Consider the following 15,794-nt stretch of genomic DNA (forward strand, 5'->3'; position numbering starts at 1 on the left):
AAAACTGTAAGAAACTAAAGTTAAATGTAATAGGCAATATAGCCTTTTTCATTATACCAATGATTACAGGCTTCCCTGGTGGCTCAGTGCCTGCTAGTGCCAAGACAGGGGTGTGATCCCTGGGCTGGGAGGATTCCCTGGAGAAGGAGATGGCAACCCACTCCAGTGTTCTTGCCTGGGAAGTCTCATGGACAGAGGAACCTGGCAGGGTACAGTCCACGAGGTCACAAGAGTCAGACATGGCTTAGTGACTAACCAACCAAACCAATGTACTACATATATAAACATACTTAAATGTAAAATTATTCAGTATGATTGCATGGTGTTTATCCCACATGGACAGTTTGTCAACATATTAATCTGAAAAGTATCTTGAACTGAAATCATCTGTAAAGAAATGATAAATCTTTAAAAGAAAGTCTTGGTCTCAAGTTTTGTTTAACATAATCGATAGAATCTATAGAAACCAACAGTGTTGGCAGGAAACTTGCTACATAGACATTTTTATTTGTAAAAGTAATTCTGGTACAAACAATAGTTTTCTTAAGTCAAAACAAAATAAAAAACCCTAAATTTAACCTCATAAAACCAAATTTAGTTTGGATTAACAAAGTCAAACCTACCCCCTGCACATTACTTTGACAGAGTGCATTAAAAACAAACAAACAAAAAAAAACCTGTTATCTGCTGTCCAGCAGAACTGATGATTACTTTTGGCACCTCTATAAAAGTAACAAGCACAGATTTCTTTTTTAAAGAAAGTTGTATATCAGGGAAACCCAACAATGCATCATTAAAGCTACCAGGCAGCCAAGAGTTGCTAGAACAGAAGAACTGACACAATGCCAAAGAATGCTCAGACTACCACACAAAGGAAACGGCAACCCCTCCAGTGTTCTTGCCTGGAGAATCCCGGGGACGGGGGAGCCTGGTGGGCTGCCGGGAGCCGGCGTGAGGAATCCCGCCGTGACAAGGTCATGCGGAAGGAAGCCTCACAAAACGCAAGGACATGACTGGCTTCAGGGGTTCCCCCTGGAATTTCCTGAGCATCCACCCCCCAAGACCAGAGTCTGCCTGCTTTACTGTGTTATGCTTTCCACCTACTCTTCTGTCATTAAAGGGGACTGTACCTCCACCACCATTTTCTGGAAAAGATTAGAGCTTTTAGATAATAAATCTCCTGGGCATAATACGAGTGTTTCAATCCAAAAACCCCTCTGATGGCTTTCTAACCTGCCTGCAGGACTTGTACAGCTGCGCATGTGATTGTTTGAGGCCTCCTGACAGCAGGAGGCACAGGAAGCTTAAAACATCCTAGGAATGTAGGGGCTTCCGAGGAATCAAAATCATTAGAATAGGACTGATTAAAGGTTTCATTTGTTGAGCCAATACTTGCTGCCAAATTTTTATATCTTTTATTATTAGATATAGTTGGTATATAGAAAAACAGGTAGTAGCCCTGGTATTAGCAACATTAGATCTTTGAGTTAAGTACTTTCTTTGTTATAACCCACTGCACCTTTGTTCTACAGGAATGTAACTTTATTTAGTACTCTGAGGGTGATGCAGAGTAAAGAAAAAACACTTGAAAGGAAAAGGAGTTTTCTGGTTGATAGACAATTATCCAGGAAGAGAACCATAAAAATGTTAACAGGCCTCTTGGCCAGAAGATAATGTAAGCCACCCGAGACCTTTTGTATACGGGAGGGTATGCAAAAAGAAAGCCTTGTTTGTCTCAGTGAGGGTCAGGACTCCGGCCCCTACATAACTCTGCATATTCCATTATTTCTTTATGTACAACTTGGGGTATATAAGCTTATTTTGAAAAATAGTTTTTGGAGTCTTGCACCAATGCTGGGCTTGCTCATGTCGTTCTTTTCTCCCTTTTTCAGCTGAATTCCCATCTGGGGCATGGAGGCTCACCATGTATACTTACTTGTCCCGGCTTCTAAGATCCGTAAGAGAGAGCCCAAGGCCGGGCACTCTCTGATATTCAAACGGACGCTGGTGGCCTAACGTAGATGGTGCAAGCTCCTTGTCTGGAACTTTATTGGCTCTCCACGTATACCAAGTTATTCAGCCTCTTTTCTCCACTTAATTTTCCTACTATACTATTTCTTCCTAATCTAATCTTATATCTCTAAATAAATAAGTTTTTCCTCGCCAACGCCGTCCCCACTTCGAATTCCCTGGATCCACCGGGGCTGGACCCCGGCAGTGGGCTGCCGTCTATGGGGTCACAGAGTTGGACACGACTGAAGTGACTTAGCAGCAGCAGCAGCACACGCTAGTAAAGTAATGCCCAAAATTCTCCAAGCCAGGCCTCAGCAATATGTGAACTGTGAACCTGCAGATGTTCAAGCTGGTTTTAGAAAAGGCAGAGGAACCAGGGATCAAATTGCCAACATCCACTGGATCATCAAAAAAGCAAGAGTTCCAGAAAAACATTTATTTCTGCTTTATTGACTATGCCAAAGCCTTTGTGTGAATCACCAAAACTGTGGAAAATTCTGAAATAGATTGGAATACCAGACCACCTGACCTGTCTCTTGAGAAATCTGTATGCAGATCAGGAAGCAACAGTTAGAACTGGGCATGGAACAACAGACTGGTTCCAGTTAGGAAAAGGAGTATGCTTCCCTGGTGGCTCAGAGGTTAAAGTATCTGCCTGCAATGTGGGAGACCTGGGTTTGATCCTTGTGTCAGGAAGATTCCCCTGGAGTAGGAAATGGCAACCTACTCCAGTATTCTTGCCTGGAGAATCCCATGGAGAGAGGAGCCTGGTAGGCTACAGTCCATGGGGTCGCAAAGAGTTGGACATGACTGAGCGACTTCACTTTCAAGGCTGTATATTGTCACCCTGCTTATTTAACTTTTGTGCAGAGTACATCATGAGAAACGCTAGGCTGGATGAAGCACAACCTGGAATCAAGATTGCTGGGAGAAATATCAATAACCTCAGATATGCAGATGACACCACCCTTATGGCAGAAAGTGAAGAAGAACTAAAGAGCCTCTTGATGAAAGTGAAAGAGGAGAGTGAAAAAGTTGGCTTAAAACTCAACATGCAGAAACCTAAGATCATGGCATCCAGTCCTGTCACTTCATGGCAAAGAGATGGGGAAACAGTGCCTGACTTTATTTTTCTGGGCTCCAAAATCACTGCAGATGGTGACTGAAGCCGTGAAATTAAAAGACACTTACTCTTTGGAAGGAAAGTTATGACCAACCTAGACAGCATATTAAAAAGCAGAGACATTACTTTGCCAACAAAGGTCCATCTAGTCAAGGCTATGGTTTTTCCTGTGGTCATGTATGGATGTGAAAGTTGGACTATAAAGAAAGCTGAGCGCCAAAGAATTGATGCTTTTGAACTGTGGTGTTGGAGAAGACTCTTGAGAGTCCCTTGGACTGCAAGGAGATCCAACCAGTCCTTCCTAAAGGAAATCAGTCCCTAATATTCACTGGAAGGACTGATGCTGAAGCTGAAACTCCAATACTTCGGCCACCTGATGGGAAGAACTGACTCATTTGAAAAGACCCTGATGCTGGCAAAGGTTGAAGGAAGGAGAAGGGGACGACAGAGGATGAGACGGTTGGATGGCATCAACGACTCAATGGACATTAGTTTGGGTGAACTCCAGGAGTTGGTGATGGACAGGGAGGCCTGGCTTGGTGCAGTCCATGGGGTCGCAACGAGTCAGACACGACTGAACTGAACTGAAGGACAGGTACAGGTACATTACTTGCCAGTCACCTGTCCCCCCGAAACAATGATTACAACTACTTAAAAAAAGAAAGTGAAGTCGCTTAGTCGTGTCTGACTCGTTGCGACCCCATGGACTGTAGCCCTTCAGGCTCCTCTGTCCACGGGATTTTCCAGGCAAGCATACCGGAGTGGGTTGCCAGTTCCTTCTCCAGAGGATATTCCCGACCCAGGGATTGAACTCGGCTCTACCCGCATTATAGGCAAACGCTTTACCGCCTGAGCCACCAGTGAAGATCTAAGCCCACAAAAATTCTGCAAAGGGGCACCAGGAGTCTTCCCCTTTAGCACCATCTGGCAATCTGACCCACCGCGTCGTAGGAGGGATGTACGCCTTCAAGTCCTCTGCCTCTGCCATCTCTACGAAATGTCAAAGGCAGACATCTGCTCCTTGGAGGAGCAGAACCCGAGGAGGGAAGACTCCAGCTCAGCGGCGTAAAGCAGGTGACTGGCTGCCTACGGACACCAGGGTCCCGAGATGCTCCCAAATACACAGACTTCACGCGCTTCGCTCACACGCTCGCAGCGTTCAGTCACCGGACCTCCGCCTGCGCAGCTGGGAGGCCCCTATGGTGACTTCACGCATGCGCCCCGGAAGCACGCTCCCTCTTAGGGGCAAAGGCGTATTGAGGCTGTCCGGCAGGGGGCGCTGGTTTCTGCTCTGTCGGCAGGGTGCTGACCCTGGCTCCCGGTGGGCTCGTCCTTCAGGCGGGCATCCTCCAACCCTGACGGAGGCTTCTCTGGTGTTGAGATGCGCTTTTTTTCTTTTTAATATTTATCTTTCGGGGGAAAAAATGGCATCGACCCACATTCTCTTGGGATTGCCCAGGTGTTGCTAACAGCTGGAATAATTGGAGGCATGATGCTCCAGGGACCTGAATGGTGTCTTTGAGGACCAGGGTGTCTGTCCCTGGATCTTAACCAAGGAATTACTGAAATGGAGGCTTAATTATTTTTTTTAATATTAAAACTATTTTTATTTCGTTTTAAACTGATACCCTATTGTTTGAAACGAATCGAAGTCTTTTCAGAGAAATTTAAATGACCGGAGTGCTCAACAATATTGTCGTCTTGAGATATTTTGAAATTCGAATTAATGATTCTTTAAATAACACTAAATTTAACCGAAATTAAAATATGATAGAAAAAAAGTTATTTGTTTAGAAAAAAATTCTTGTTTATTGACCTAAAGTTCGTTTTATCAGAGTTCTTTCTTAAAATTTATCAAAATATAATTGACTTACAATGTGTTAACTTCTCTATTACAGTAAAGTGATACAATTATACAAATATATACTTTCTTGGAAAAAATAAATTTTGATAGACCATCACTTTTGTTATTAAAATATTTTCAGACTATCTATTTTCAAATAGTCCCAGAAGAATCATTTGCTTTGGATGATTAAATATACAAGTTTTGCTCATGCAATATGGAGACTTAATTTTTTTTCCTCTGGGGTGTTTGGCGTTTTGAGTTTTGTAAACTCGTTTTCTCCCTACATCCCAAAATATATGCAAGTAAATCTGTGAAATATATTTTTACTGAAAAGGTGACCATTGTATAAAATGTACAAATAACTGGATATAAAACTCACCCATAACCTTGTTCCCAGGAAGAAAAATTTTTGTTTTATGCTTTTTTAGTATATTATTTTTGTATATGTGGTCTTTGTTTTTTAACACACGTCATAGTGTCCGTGTTGCTTTGCTATCTGCCTTCTTTGATGAAACAATAGGTTGTAAACATTTCCATGAAATTAAATATTTTCAAGACTATCTTGTATTCAGTTGTCTGAGTGTACTGTAATTGATTTCAGCAGTTCACTGGTTAGTTGTAGTTTCAAAAACAAAGCTGCTCTGAGCATCCATTATTATCTTTTCAAGTTAGATTTCAAGAAGCAGAATTTCACTCTGAAGTTCTGGATTTGTCTTGCTAATTGTACTTGTGAAAGGTTGAGAAATGAAAATTGTAAAGACATAAAATTTCCTTTGCCCTAGATTTTTACTCACATCGGTTATTATCATTTTGCCAACTGGAAAAAAATTCTATATTGTTTTATATTATCTTCATCTGACTTTTGATCTGGGTCAGGAAGATCACCTGGAGAAGAGCATGGTAACCCACTCCAGTATTTTTTTTTTTTTCAGTTTTTTAAAAAAATTACTTATTTTTAAATTTAAGGATAATTGCCTTACAGAATTTCGTTGTCTTCTGTCAAACATCAAGATGATTCAGTCATAGGTATACATATGTCCCCAGGTAATGTACATATGTTCTTGCCTAGAGAAACCCATGGACAGAGGAGCCTGGCGGGCTGCAGCCCATAGCGTCACAGAGTCAGACACGAAGGAAGCGACTTAGCTCTTCACCTCATTTGACTTTTAGTGTAAGTTAATAACTTTTTATATGTGTACTGGTCAGTTATATTTCTTTTGCTGTGGTTTGCCTGTTTATGCCTTACTTAATTTTTATTTAAATGGGCAGCCTTAAAATATTTTTTGTAAGAATTTTAAAAATAGAACTATTTTAACCTTAGTTATTTCTTTCTCTAAGATTTTTTTTTAATGTGGACCATTTGTTTTTTCAAGTCTTTATTGAATTTGCTACAATATTGCCTCTGTTTTATGTTTTGGTTTTTTGGCCTAAAAGTATCTTAGCTCCCCAACCGGGGATTGAACCCACAGCCTCTGTGTTGGGAGGCCAAGTCTTTACCCTGGACCACCAGGGAGCTCCCTGTAATAATTTTTTTAATGGTAAGCTTATTAACAACTAGTTAATGTTGCAGATATTCCCCAAGTTTGTCTATTTGTTTTTTTCTGACATAGAAAAAAAAAACTTTCAAATTAATGTTACTTAAATGTATCAGTCATTTTCTTTATGGTCTTCTGTCTTTGGCTCATTGACTGGGAAGAATACTTCCCTACTCCAGGATAATTTGAAAATGTGTCTATAGAACCTCATAATTTTTTGTTTTAAAAAATCTTATTATGAAATAGATATGTAACATCCATACTATTTATTTTACTATGAACATTTACCTTGTAGAAAAAGGTGAAAAGAAGTAAAAAATGAAGTCATAGTCTTACCAACTCCTTTAAGAGAACTTAGCCAACAAGCAGAACTTTACCATTCTATTACACAAGTGTGGCTGAAAGCCTCTTGTGTACTTTTGCTGATTACAACCCTATTCCTTGGCAGTATTAACCCCACCCTAAAGAATTTATCATTCCCATATATCTCTTTGTACTTTCATAATGTATGTGTTCCTATGCCCTATCTTATGACATCATTTAAAAAAATTATTTAGGTTCATCAAGTCTCAGCTGCAGCATGTTAATCTAGTTCCCTGACCAGGGATCGAACCTGGGCCTCCTGCATTGGGAGCTCGGAATCTTAGCCACTGGTTCCCCAGGGAAGTCCCTATGGCTTTATGTTTAACATTCAGTCAAGAGCAATTCATTTTAGAGTGCTGCATGAAGTAGGTGATGAATCTGCCTACAACGCAGGAGACCTGGGTTTGATCCCTGGGTCGGGAAGATCCCCTGGAGAAGGGAACAGCAACCCATTCCAGTATTCTTGCCTGGAGAATCTCATGGACAGAGGAGACTGGCAGGCTACATATCAGTCCATGGGCTGCAAACAGACAGGACTGAACAACTAACACTTTCATGAAGTAGGTACTCAAATTATTTCTTCAAAAGGTAAGCAGTTAATTCAGTCATTTTTTTGGAATAATCTATAGTCTTCAGACATAGGACATGCCACTTTCATCAAAGCCTGAGTGTGAGTTCCAGATTTGCTATTCTATTTCAGTTTAGTCCTAACAACACCGTTAGGATAGTATTGGCAGTATCTTGAGTTTTGAAGTTTATTAGGACAAACCATTATTATGCCTGCTTTCCGAAATATCTTCCTTTATTCTTTCGTATGAGCTTTTGAGATAGTTTCGAGATATCTGAAAACAAAAATCTCACTGAGGATGCTGTTGGGAGTATACAGGTTTCAAACTTAGCTTTTGAGAGCTGACATCTCAGCTACTGTAATTTCCCATCCTCTTTCTAGTTATGACCCTAAGATTTGTAGCCTTTTTCTCCTAGGTACTGCATCTACATTGTTTTAATTTTTATGCGTTTTGAATTAGACAATTATCTTTAATTAAAATCTGTTTATTATTTGATAATGTCAAAATAGATGTTATAATCTGACATGACAAACTTCTCTTTGTTATTTACAAAAAATATCCTTTTAATTCTTTTATTCTTCCAAGTAAACATTTAAATCATATTTCTGAAGTTCATTAATTCTTTGGATGACATTCGTTATGGATATTTTGATTGGAATTGACATAATATTTGGAGAATGCAATGGCGACCTACTCCAGTAGTCTTTCTTGGAGCATCTCATGGACTGAGGAGCCTGGGGAACTACAGTCCATGGGGTCGCAAAGAGCCAGACATGATTGAAATGACTGACCATGACATAATATTACCTCTTTTGGTAGGGACTGTTTAGATTACTCTTTTTTAAAAGGGTCTTATCTTCAAAAGATTAAGTAATGCTGAAAAAGATGAGCACTGGAAACTGTTACATAATGGAGACTATTTTCAAACACGCAAAAATAATAAAATGGGGCTTTAGGAAAATCAAACAAAGACCTGTGTGGTTTGGAATAGTTTGAAGGTCCACATCAAGAGGTATGGATCCTTGTTATGAAATGTGGATAGTGTCAAGAAAATAGAAATAAAATCATTAGTTATTTTGAAGTAAGAATAAGTAGAATTTAGTAAACGGGCATAGCTAATCACTCTGGTCCTTTTCAAATTTTAACAAGACCTGAGAACATTGTTAAAAATGCAAAATCTGATTTAATAGTCCCAAAGTGGGCCTGACAGTATGCATTTGTAAGAAACATCCAGATGAGATGGTGATAATCGCATTTTGAAAGGTCTAACATTTTCAAAATGGAAAATTTTCATTGGAAAAGACCCTGATGCTGGACACAACTGAGTGACTGAACTGAACTGAACATTTTTCCCATCTTCCTTCAGCCACTACCATGTCATTCTACTGCTACCCTTGTATGCAAATACCTCCCATTTGGCTCAGGCCAGTCTCCTATTGCTGGTGAAAAGTTGCTTAGTCCTGTCCAGCTCTTTGCAACCCCAGGGACTATTCAGTCCATGGAATTCTCCAGGTCAGAATACTGGAATGGGTAGCCATTCCCTTCTCCAGGGGACCTTCCCAACCCAAGGATTGAACCCAGGTCTTCCGCATTACAGGCAGATTCTTTACCAGCTGAGCCACGAGGGAAGCCCTCATTTTACTTATAAGTGAGCAGTTATGGAGGATCAAGGGCTCAGACTCTCCTCTAGCAGCTTCCTTTGCTTAAGCAAAAGGGGAAAAGGGAAGGAACACATCCTTACACAGTAGACGTCGCCAGGGTGAACTCTGCCACTATGATGTGATGCCACTTGGAAATACAAGCAAGCCCGAGTGGCTCTGAGCCCTGCATTGCTTGGGACACGGTGCAGGTAGTTAACACCTAGGAGCAGAGTCAGAAAAAGCTGCGTTCGAGTCCTGTCTACACTGTGCATTGGCAGCAGGAGCCAGGGCAAGAGGATTTACTCTGCCGACTCTCTCTGTTTATAAGCATGGATGGGATCATGCCTATCTCAAAGGACGCTGGAAAGATTAAATGAGACGTTTGCGAATGTCCTAAAACTGTACACACACGGCAATCAGCAGGTCTCATAAATAGGACCTATCATATGCTAGCTTTAGTGTTCAGTTCAGTCGCTCACTCGTGTCCGACTCTTTGTGACCCCATGAACCACAGCACGCCAGTCCTCCCTGTCCATCACCAACTCCCAGAGTTTACTCAAACTCAGGTCCATCCAGTCGGTGATGCCATCCAACCATCTCATCCTCTGTCGCCCCCTTCTCCTCCCGCCTTCAATCTTTCCCAGCATCAGGGTCTTTTCCAATGAGTCAGCTCTTCGCATCAGGGGGCCAAAGAATTGGAGCTTCAGCTTCAACATCAGTCCTTCCAATGAACACCCAGGACTGATCTCCTTTAGGGTGGACTGGCTGGATCTCCTTGCAGTCCAAGGGACACTCAAGAGTCTTCTCCAACACCACAGTTCAAAAGCATCAATTCTTCGGCGCTCATCTGTATAGTCCAACTCTCACATCCATACATGACTACTGGTATGAAACACGTGTTTTCAAGTTCTAAATAAGCAGGAAGCTGGTGGAGATAAGAGAAAGGAAAATTAAATGCAGAACTGGCTAGAATCAGAGGAGGTGGGGACATGCAGGAATTTTAGAAATTCTCCTATCGCTAAGGAGGGAACAACTGCTGCCTTAGCAAAGCGAGGAAAGCAGCATTTGGCGCCTTGGGTCTCCAAGGCGTGGCTTCCTACTGAGCAGGAGTTACGTCACTCGGATGGGCGTGGCTCCAAGTGTGACGTTTCCCGCAGCGGATGGTCCCGGAAGCGGCTGGAGGTGGGGGCGGAAGTGGGGCGGGAGATGGGCGGGGTGGGTGGCGGAAGGGGCGGGCTGGGGGTGGTTGTTCCTGTGAGCCCTTTTCCGGTGGCAGGGGCCGGAAGTTGTGGCCCGGCTGTGTCAACCCAGGGGCTTCGGGCTGTGAGAGCGGCTGAGACCGCGACCATGGGCGGGAAGAACAAGCAGAGGACCAAGGGGAATCTGAGGGTGAGTGCAGGCGCGGGAGTCCTCTCATCGCTGCGACTGGCTCTGTCTTCCCGGCGCATGGGTGGAGATTGTGTTGAGCGCGACTGTGGAGTGGCATGTGTTTGCGTGTCCAGTGTGACCTCTCTGTTGTGTGTGCGTCCCTGCGGGCGGGGTGGGATATCTCTGAGTAGAATGGGGATGTTAAGCAGAGGGAAAAGATGTTACCGTGTCCAGCTGTCCCCAGCTGAGCACACTTCCTAGCCACCCCCCACTCCTCCCCGTTTTCATTAAGAATTGGTTCAGTGTCAGCTTCCCCTGGAAGGTTACCTGGCCAGGGTAGCAGGGGGTAGCATCGTGAACAAGGGAGTGGAGTGGGAGATAGTTAAGGTGAGCCTGGAGTGCACGGAGTCTCTGATCACGTCGCTCCTTCGCTCAAAAATCTGTGGCTCCCCACATCCATCAGGGTATAGGCAAAGCTCTTACGATGATATATGTACACGATATGGGCTCCGCTCCGGCCCCTTTGCATCTCCGACCCCATCTTCAGCTTCCTTGTCTCTCACTCCATCAGGCCAAACTGATCTCTTCCCGAACCTTGACCTTGCATGGCAGGCTCCCGACTCTCTTTTGTTAGGTGGCTCCAAATTTTGCCCGAGACATCTCAGTGAGGTCTCCCATGATCACCCTATTTTCAGTTGTAGCCTTCCCCTCCACCACCCCTCCACCCACCGCTCCCTGTTCTTTTTTCCTGCTTTATTTTATCCCATTGCATATCTGACTTCTAACATACTATTTGTTGATTGCCCTGCTTCATTTACTGTCTTGCTTCGTTAGAATATTAGTATAGGATATAACTATTTTATGAAGGTAGGTGTTTTTATCTGCTGCTATTTATTATCTTTGGGACCTAGAACAAGGACTGGCATATAGCAGAAGTTCACTAAATGCTTGTTTAAACCCCAGTGTGGACTAAACATACAAGACTGAGAATGTCGTAATGGTGTATTTTTTATAAAGTTTTTTTTACGATACTTGAGATTTTTAATGGTACAGTCTAATTTCATGAAGATGCTTCTTTCTGATCCAGTTCTAGTGATTTCAGTACCACGGTTTTCTTAGATCTGTCAGTTTTCTTTCAGTTAATAATATCAACAATAATAACAGTAACTAGGCTGTATCAGTACTCTTTTAAATACTTTACTTGCATCCTAATTTAATTTTAATTTTTTATTAAAAATTTTTTCTCAATGTTTAGTTTCGAAGTATTCCAAATATGAGGAAAAGTTGCAAGAATATTGGAGCAACAACTCATAAATTCTTTACCTAGAAATACCAATTGGTAGGGCTTCCCAGGTGGCCCTGGTGGTAAAGAACCGGCCTGCCAATGCAGGAGCCACAAGAGATGCGGGTTCGATTTCTGGGTACGGAAGATCCCCTGGAGGAAGGCATGGCAACCCACTCCAGTATTCTGGCCTGTAATCCCATGAACAGGGGAGCCTGGCGGACTGCAGTCCAAGGGTTACAAAGATTCGGACACAACTGAAGTAGCTTAAGACACACACACAAACTAGTTGGTAATCTGGTCACGTTTGCTTTCTCTTTCTAAATATATGTATTTTGCTTAACCATATGGTGGGGGCTTCCCTGGTGACTCAGAGGTTAAAGCGTCTGCCTGCAATGCAGGAGACCTGGGTTCGATCCCTGGGTGGGGAAGATCCCCTGGAGAAGGAAATGGCAACCCACTCCAGTATTCTTGCCTGGAGAATCCCATGGACGGAGAATCTCACGGACGGAGGAGCCTGGTGGGCTACTACAGTCCACGGGGTCACAAAGAGTCGGACACGACTAAGAGACTTCACTTTCACTTTCATAATACTATTATCTAATAATATACAATAATATATTCACATTTCTGTAGTCATCTCAGTAGTCTCTATAACTTTTATCTTAGATACAACACTTTTAAAAACATTGGCGATCCATTGAAGGATCATTCATTCCGTTTAGATCTAGGCAGTTTCTTAGTGCCTTTTTTTGTTTGTTTGTGTTTTGGAGGAGCATTCTTTTATAGCATGAACAATTTGGCAGAATGTAGGCAATTGACTTGCTTAACTTAGATTTGTCTAATTGTTCCTCATAATTAGATTCAGGTTAAACAGTTTTTGACAGAAATACTTCCTTGGTGATGTGTCTTTCTTAGTGCTTTTCACACCATGGAGACACATGGTACCTGCCTGTCCCATTATGGGTGGTGTATGTTTAATCACTTGATTAAGCTGATGTTCATTGTATAGGTTTCTTTTTCCACTGATTATCAACAAATAATCTGTGGGATGATAGTTTGAGATTGGGACTAACCTCTTAAAGAATATCACTTAATGGTTTTGAGCATCCTTTGATGATTCTTCCTGAAATCAATTATTATTTTGGTAGTTTGAAAACTTTATGTTTTCATGACTTCACCCTAAGTAATGATTTAGTTACTGTTATATCATGTTAAGCCACCTTCCCTGGTGGCTCAGAAGGTAAAGAGTCTGCCTGCAATTCAGATGACCTGGGTTTGATCCCTAAGTCAGGAAGATCCCCTGGAGAAGGAAATGGCAACCCACTCCAGTATGCTTGTCTGGAAAATCCCATGAATGGAGAAGCCTGGCAGGCTACAGTCCATCAAGTCGCGAAGAGTTGAGTCAAAGCTATGGTTTTTCTAGTAGTCGTGTATGGATGTGAGAGTTGGACCATAAAGAAAGCTGAGTGCCGAAGAATCGATGCTTTTGAATTGTGGTATTGGAGAAGACTCTTGAGAAACCCTTAGACTGCAAGGAGATCAAACCAGTCAATCCTCAAGGAAATCAGTCCTGAATATTCATTGGAAGGACTGATGCTGAAGCTGAAGCTCCAATACTTTGGCCACCTGATCCGAAGAACTGACTCATTTGAAAAAACCCTGATGCTGGGAAAGATTGAAGGGAGGAGGAGAAGGGGACGGACGACAGAGCATGAGATAGATGGCATCACCAACTTGATGGACATGAGTTTGAGCACGCTCCGGGAGTTGGTGATGGACAGGAAAGCCTGGCGTGCTGCAGTCCTTGGGGTCTCAAAGAGTCGGACCTGACTGAGCAACTGAACTGAATAACTGATTCCCTTTGCTGTATACCTGAAAATAGCAAAACATTGTAAATCAACTATACTCCAATAAAAAAGAATTTTTTTAAAAGTTTGCTGTTAAGAAAAAAAAAGATCAAATTGTGAAAAGGCATAACATAGGCAGGGACCTTTGTATTGAATTTGGGTCTGGAACACACATGGTGGGAACAAAATTAAGAGAGGGGAGGAGGGTAATGGGACGAGGGAAGAAAAGAGTGACAGGAAGGTGACTGGAGAGGTTGAGTCCAGGTGGTGAAAATCTTGAAAGTCGTCCTGAATTTGGTTTTTAAACTGTAGACTCAGGGTTGCCACCTCAAATGCCTCTAGAAGCCGGGCACAAAAGAATGAAGTAGGTGTGGTATAAGAAAATTAACTGCCAGAAATAGAATCCAAGTTCTTAATTTTTGAACTGTGGGTACAAGTAGCTAATCCACAATGGAGAAAGTAATGAGAAACAGTAACTACATTTTAAATTCAAAGTAGACCTTGAAAAAGATATAATTAGTTAAGAATAGTTTGTTATTTTTGAAACTAGAAATCTGATACCTTTTCTTCTGCACTGTCAGCTCTGATCTTAAGGTCAGTTCAGCCTTGACTCCTTCAGCTTTTTATACTATTTCATTCTGTTTCACAATGAAACTTCACTCATGAGGTTATATAGAAAATTCCAATGTCTTAGTGTCATCACTGTTGGTTTTCAGAGTTATACTTCACTGACTTCCTTTGTAGGTCCTTTAAAATATAAATTACTTTTGTTTTCTAAAAGCAAAGTGCTGGGTCTTCGTTGCTACACACGAGCTTTTCCCAGTTCTCCTGGGTGGACTTCTCACTGCAGTGGTGGCGCATAGGCGTGGTGTCCTTGCGGCATGTGGGCTTTTCCGGGACCAGGGCTTGAATGCATGTCCCTGCGCTGGCGGGTGGATGCTTAAGTCCTCTGTAGCTCTTTATTCATGTATCAGTATTGAGAAAGGTGGACTGAATAATGTTCGTTCATTTTAATTAAGTCTCAAAATAGAAAACCTTTTTTGAAATTAGTCTTAAATGATTCTGTTTTGGGGGGAAAAAATGAGTCCATCGTTTTCATTTCTGGTCATTCATTTCAGTTCAGAAAGTAGTCCAGATGATAATCACTTGATAAATGAGTTTCCCAAACACAGTTTTTCTAGGTATCAGCAAACTAAACCACACATTTGTATTTTCAGACATTCTTACAGAGAAATAAACATGAGTTTAGATGGGTTGTGATGTCATCCTGGACATTGAACTGAGGCATTTTCTTATTAGATGACAATGAATACATTAATTTCTTTCAACAGTTTAGATATTTTCTGTATCTGTCGCAAAGAATCCTACTGGAAGCTACCATATTATGTACCTTCCAACAAACCACTGACTATCATTCAAAACAAAAGAATGTATCTTATATCCTGACCACTGTATTTATTTTTATGTCCATAACTAATGTAGTTTGTAACCATTTTAGCCCATTAGGCTAGGCTTTAGTATGTGGAAATGAGTGTGTCTGCCCACAGGGAACTCTTGGTCTAGAAGTTGCTGTCATTAGACTTGTCTTGTGATAGTTGCTTAGTAATTTCTTGAATGAGTGAATGAATGAAAAGATACAATCCATTTAAGACTTAATTTTGCATCAGTACACAGCACACATATATGTGTATATATACTATTTATAAAAAAAATTTGAAACAAAAAATTTCACAAAACAGTACTTATTCGTACCACATGTGATGTATTCTGATATTTTAAATTTTGTTCTATTTCTTTAAAATGACCTACAGGCTATTAAGTTGATATCAGGAACCTCTAATGACTTGTGTGTGTGTGCATGCTCAGTCACTTTAGTGTTTCTGACTCTTTATGACTCTATGGACCATAGCCCACCAGGCTCCTCTGTCCATGGGATTCTTCAGACAAGAAAACTGGAGTGGGTTGCCATGCCCTTCTCCAGGGGATCTTCCCAATGCAGGGATCATGCTGACGTCTGCCCATGTCTCCTGTATTCCAGGCGGATCCTTTACACACTGAGCCGTTTGAAAAGCCCCTAATGGCTTGTAGTCATAACTTAAAAAACATTGTTCTGATGTTTGGTAAACCGGGAAATAGCTCCTAGGATCATTAAGTATTTGTAACAGAAGTATTCATCTTTGGGGAATATTACAATAGAGGCATAGG

At 41.7% G+C, this 15,794-nt stretch overlaps 1 protein-coding gene across 1 annotated transcript in view; it reads left to right on the forward strand.

Moving 5' to 3' along the window:
- LTN1 (listerin E3 ubiquitin protein ligase 1) overlaps window positions 10,289-15,794 on the forward strand; it is a 57,353-nt gene continuing 51,847 nt past the window's right edge. The window contains exon 1 of the mRNA XM_005674720.3: window positions 10,289-10,478. Within this exon, the coding sequence (XP_005674777.2) occupies window positions 10,296-10,478 (183 nt within the window). The 5' untranslated portion in view covers window positions 10,289-10,295. The remainder of the gene's footprint in view (window positions 10,479-15,794) is intronic.

Source organism: Capra hircus, chromosome 1, assembly GCF_001704415.2.
Source record: "Capra hircus breed San Clemente chromosome 1, ASM170441v1, whole genome shotgun sequence".
NCBI lineage: Eukaryota > Metazoa > Chordata > Mammalia > Artiodactyla > Bovidae > Capra > Capra hircus.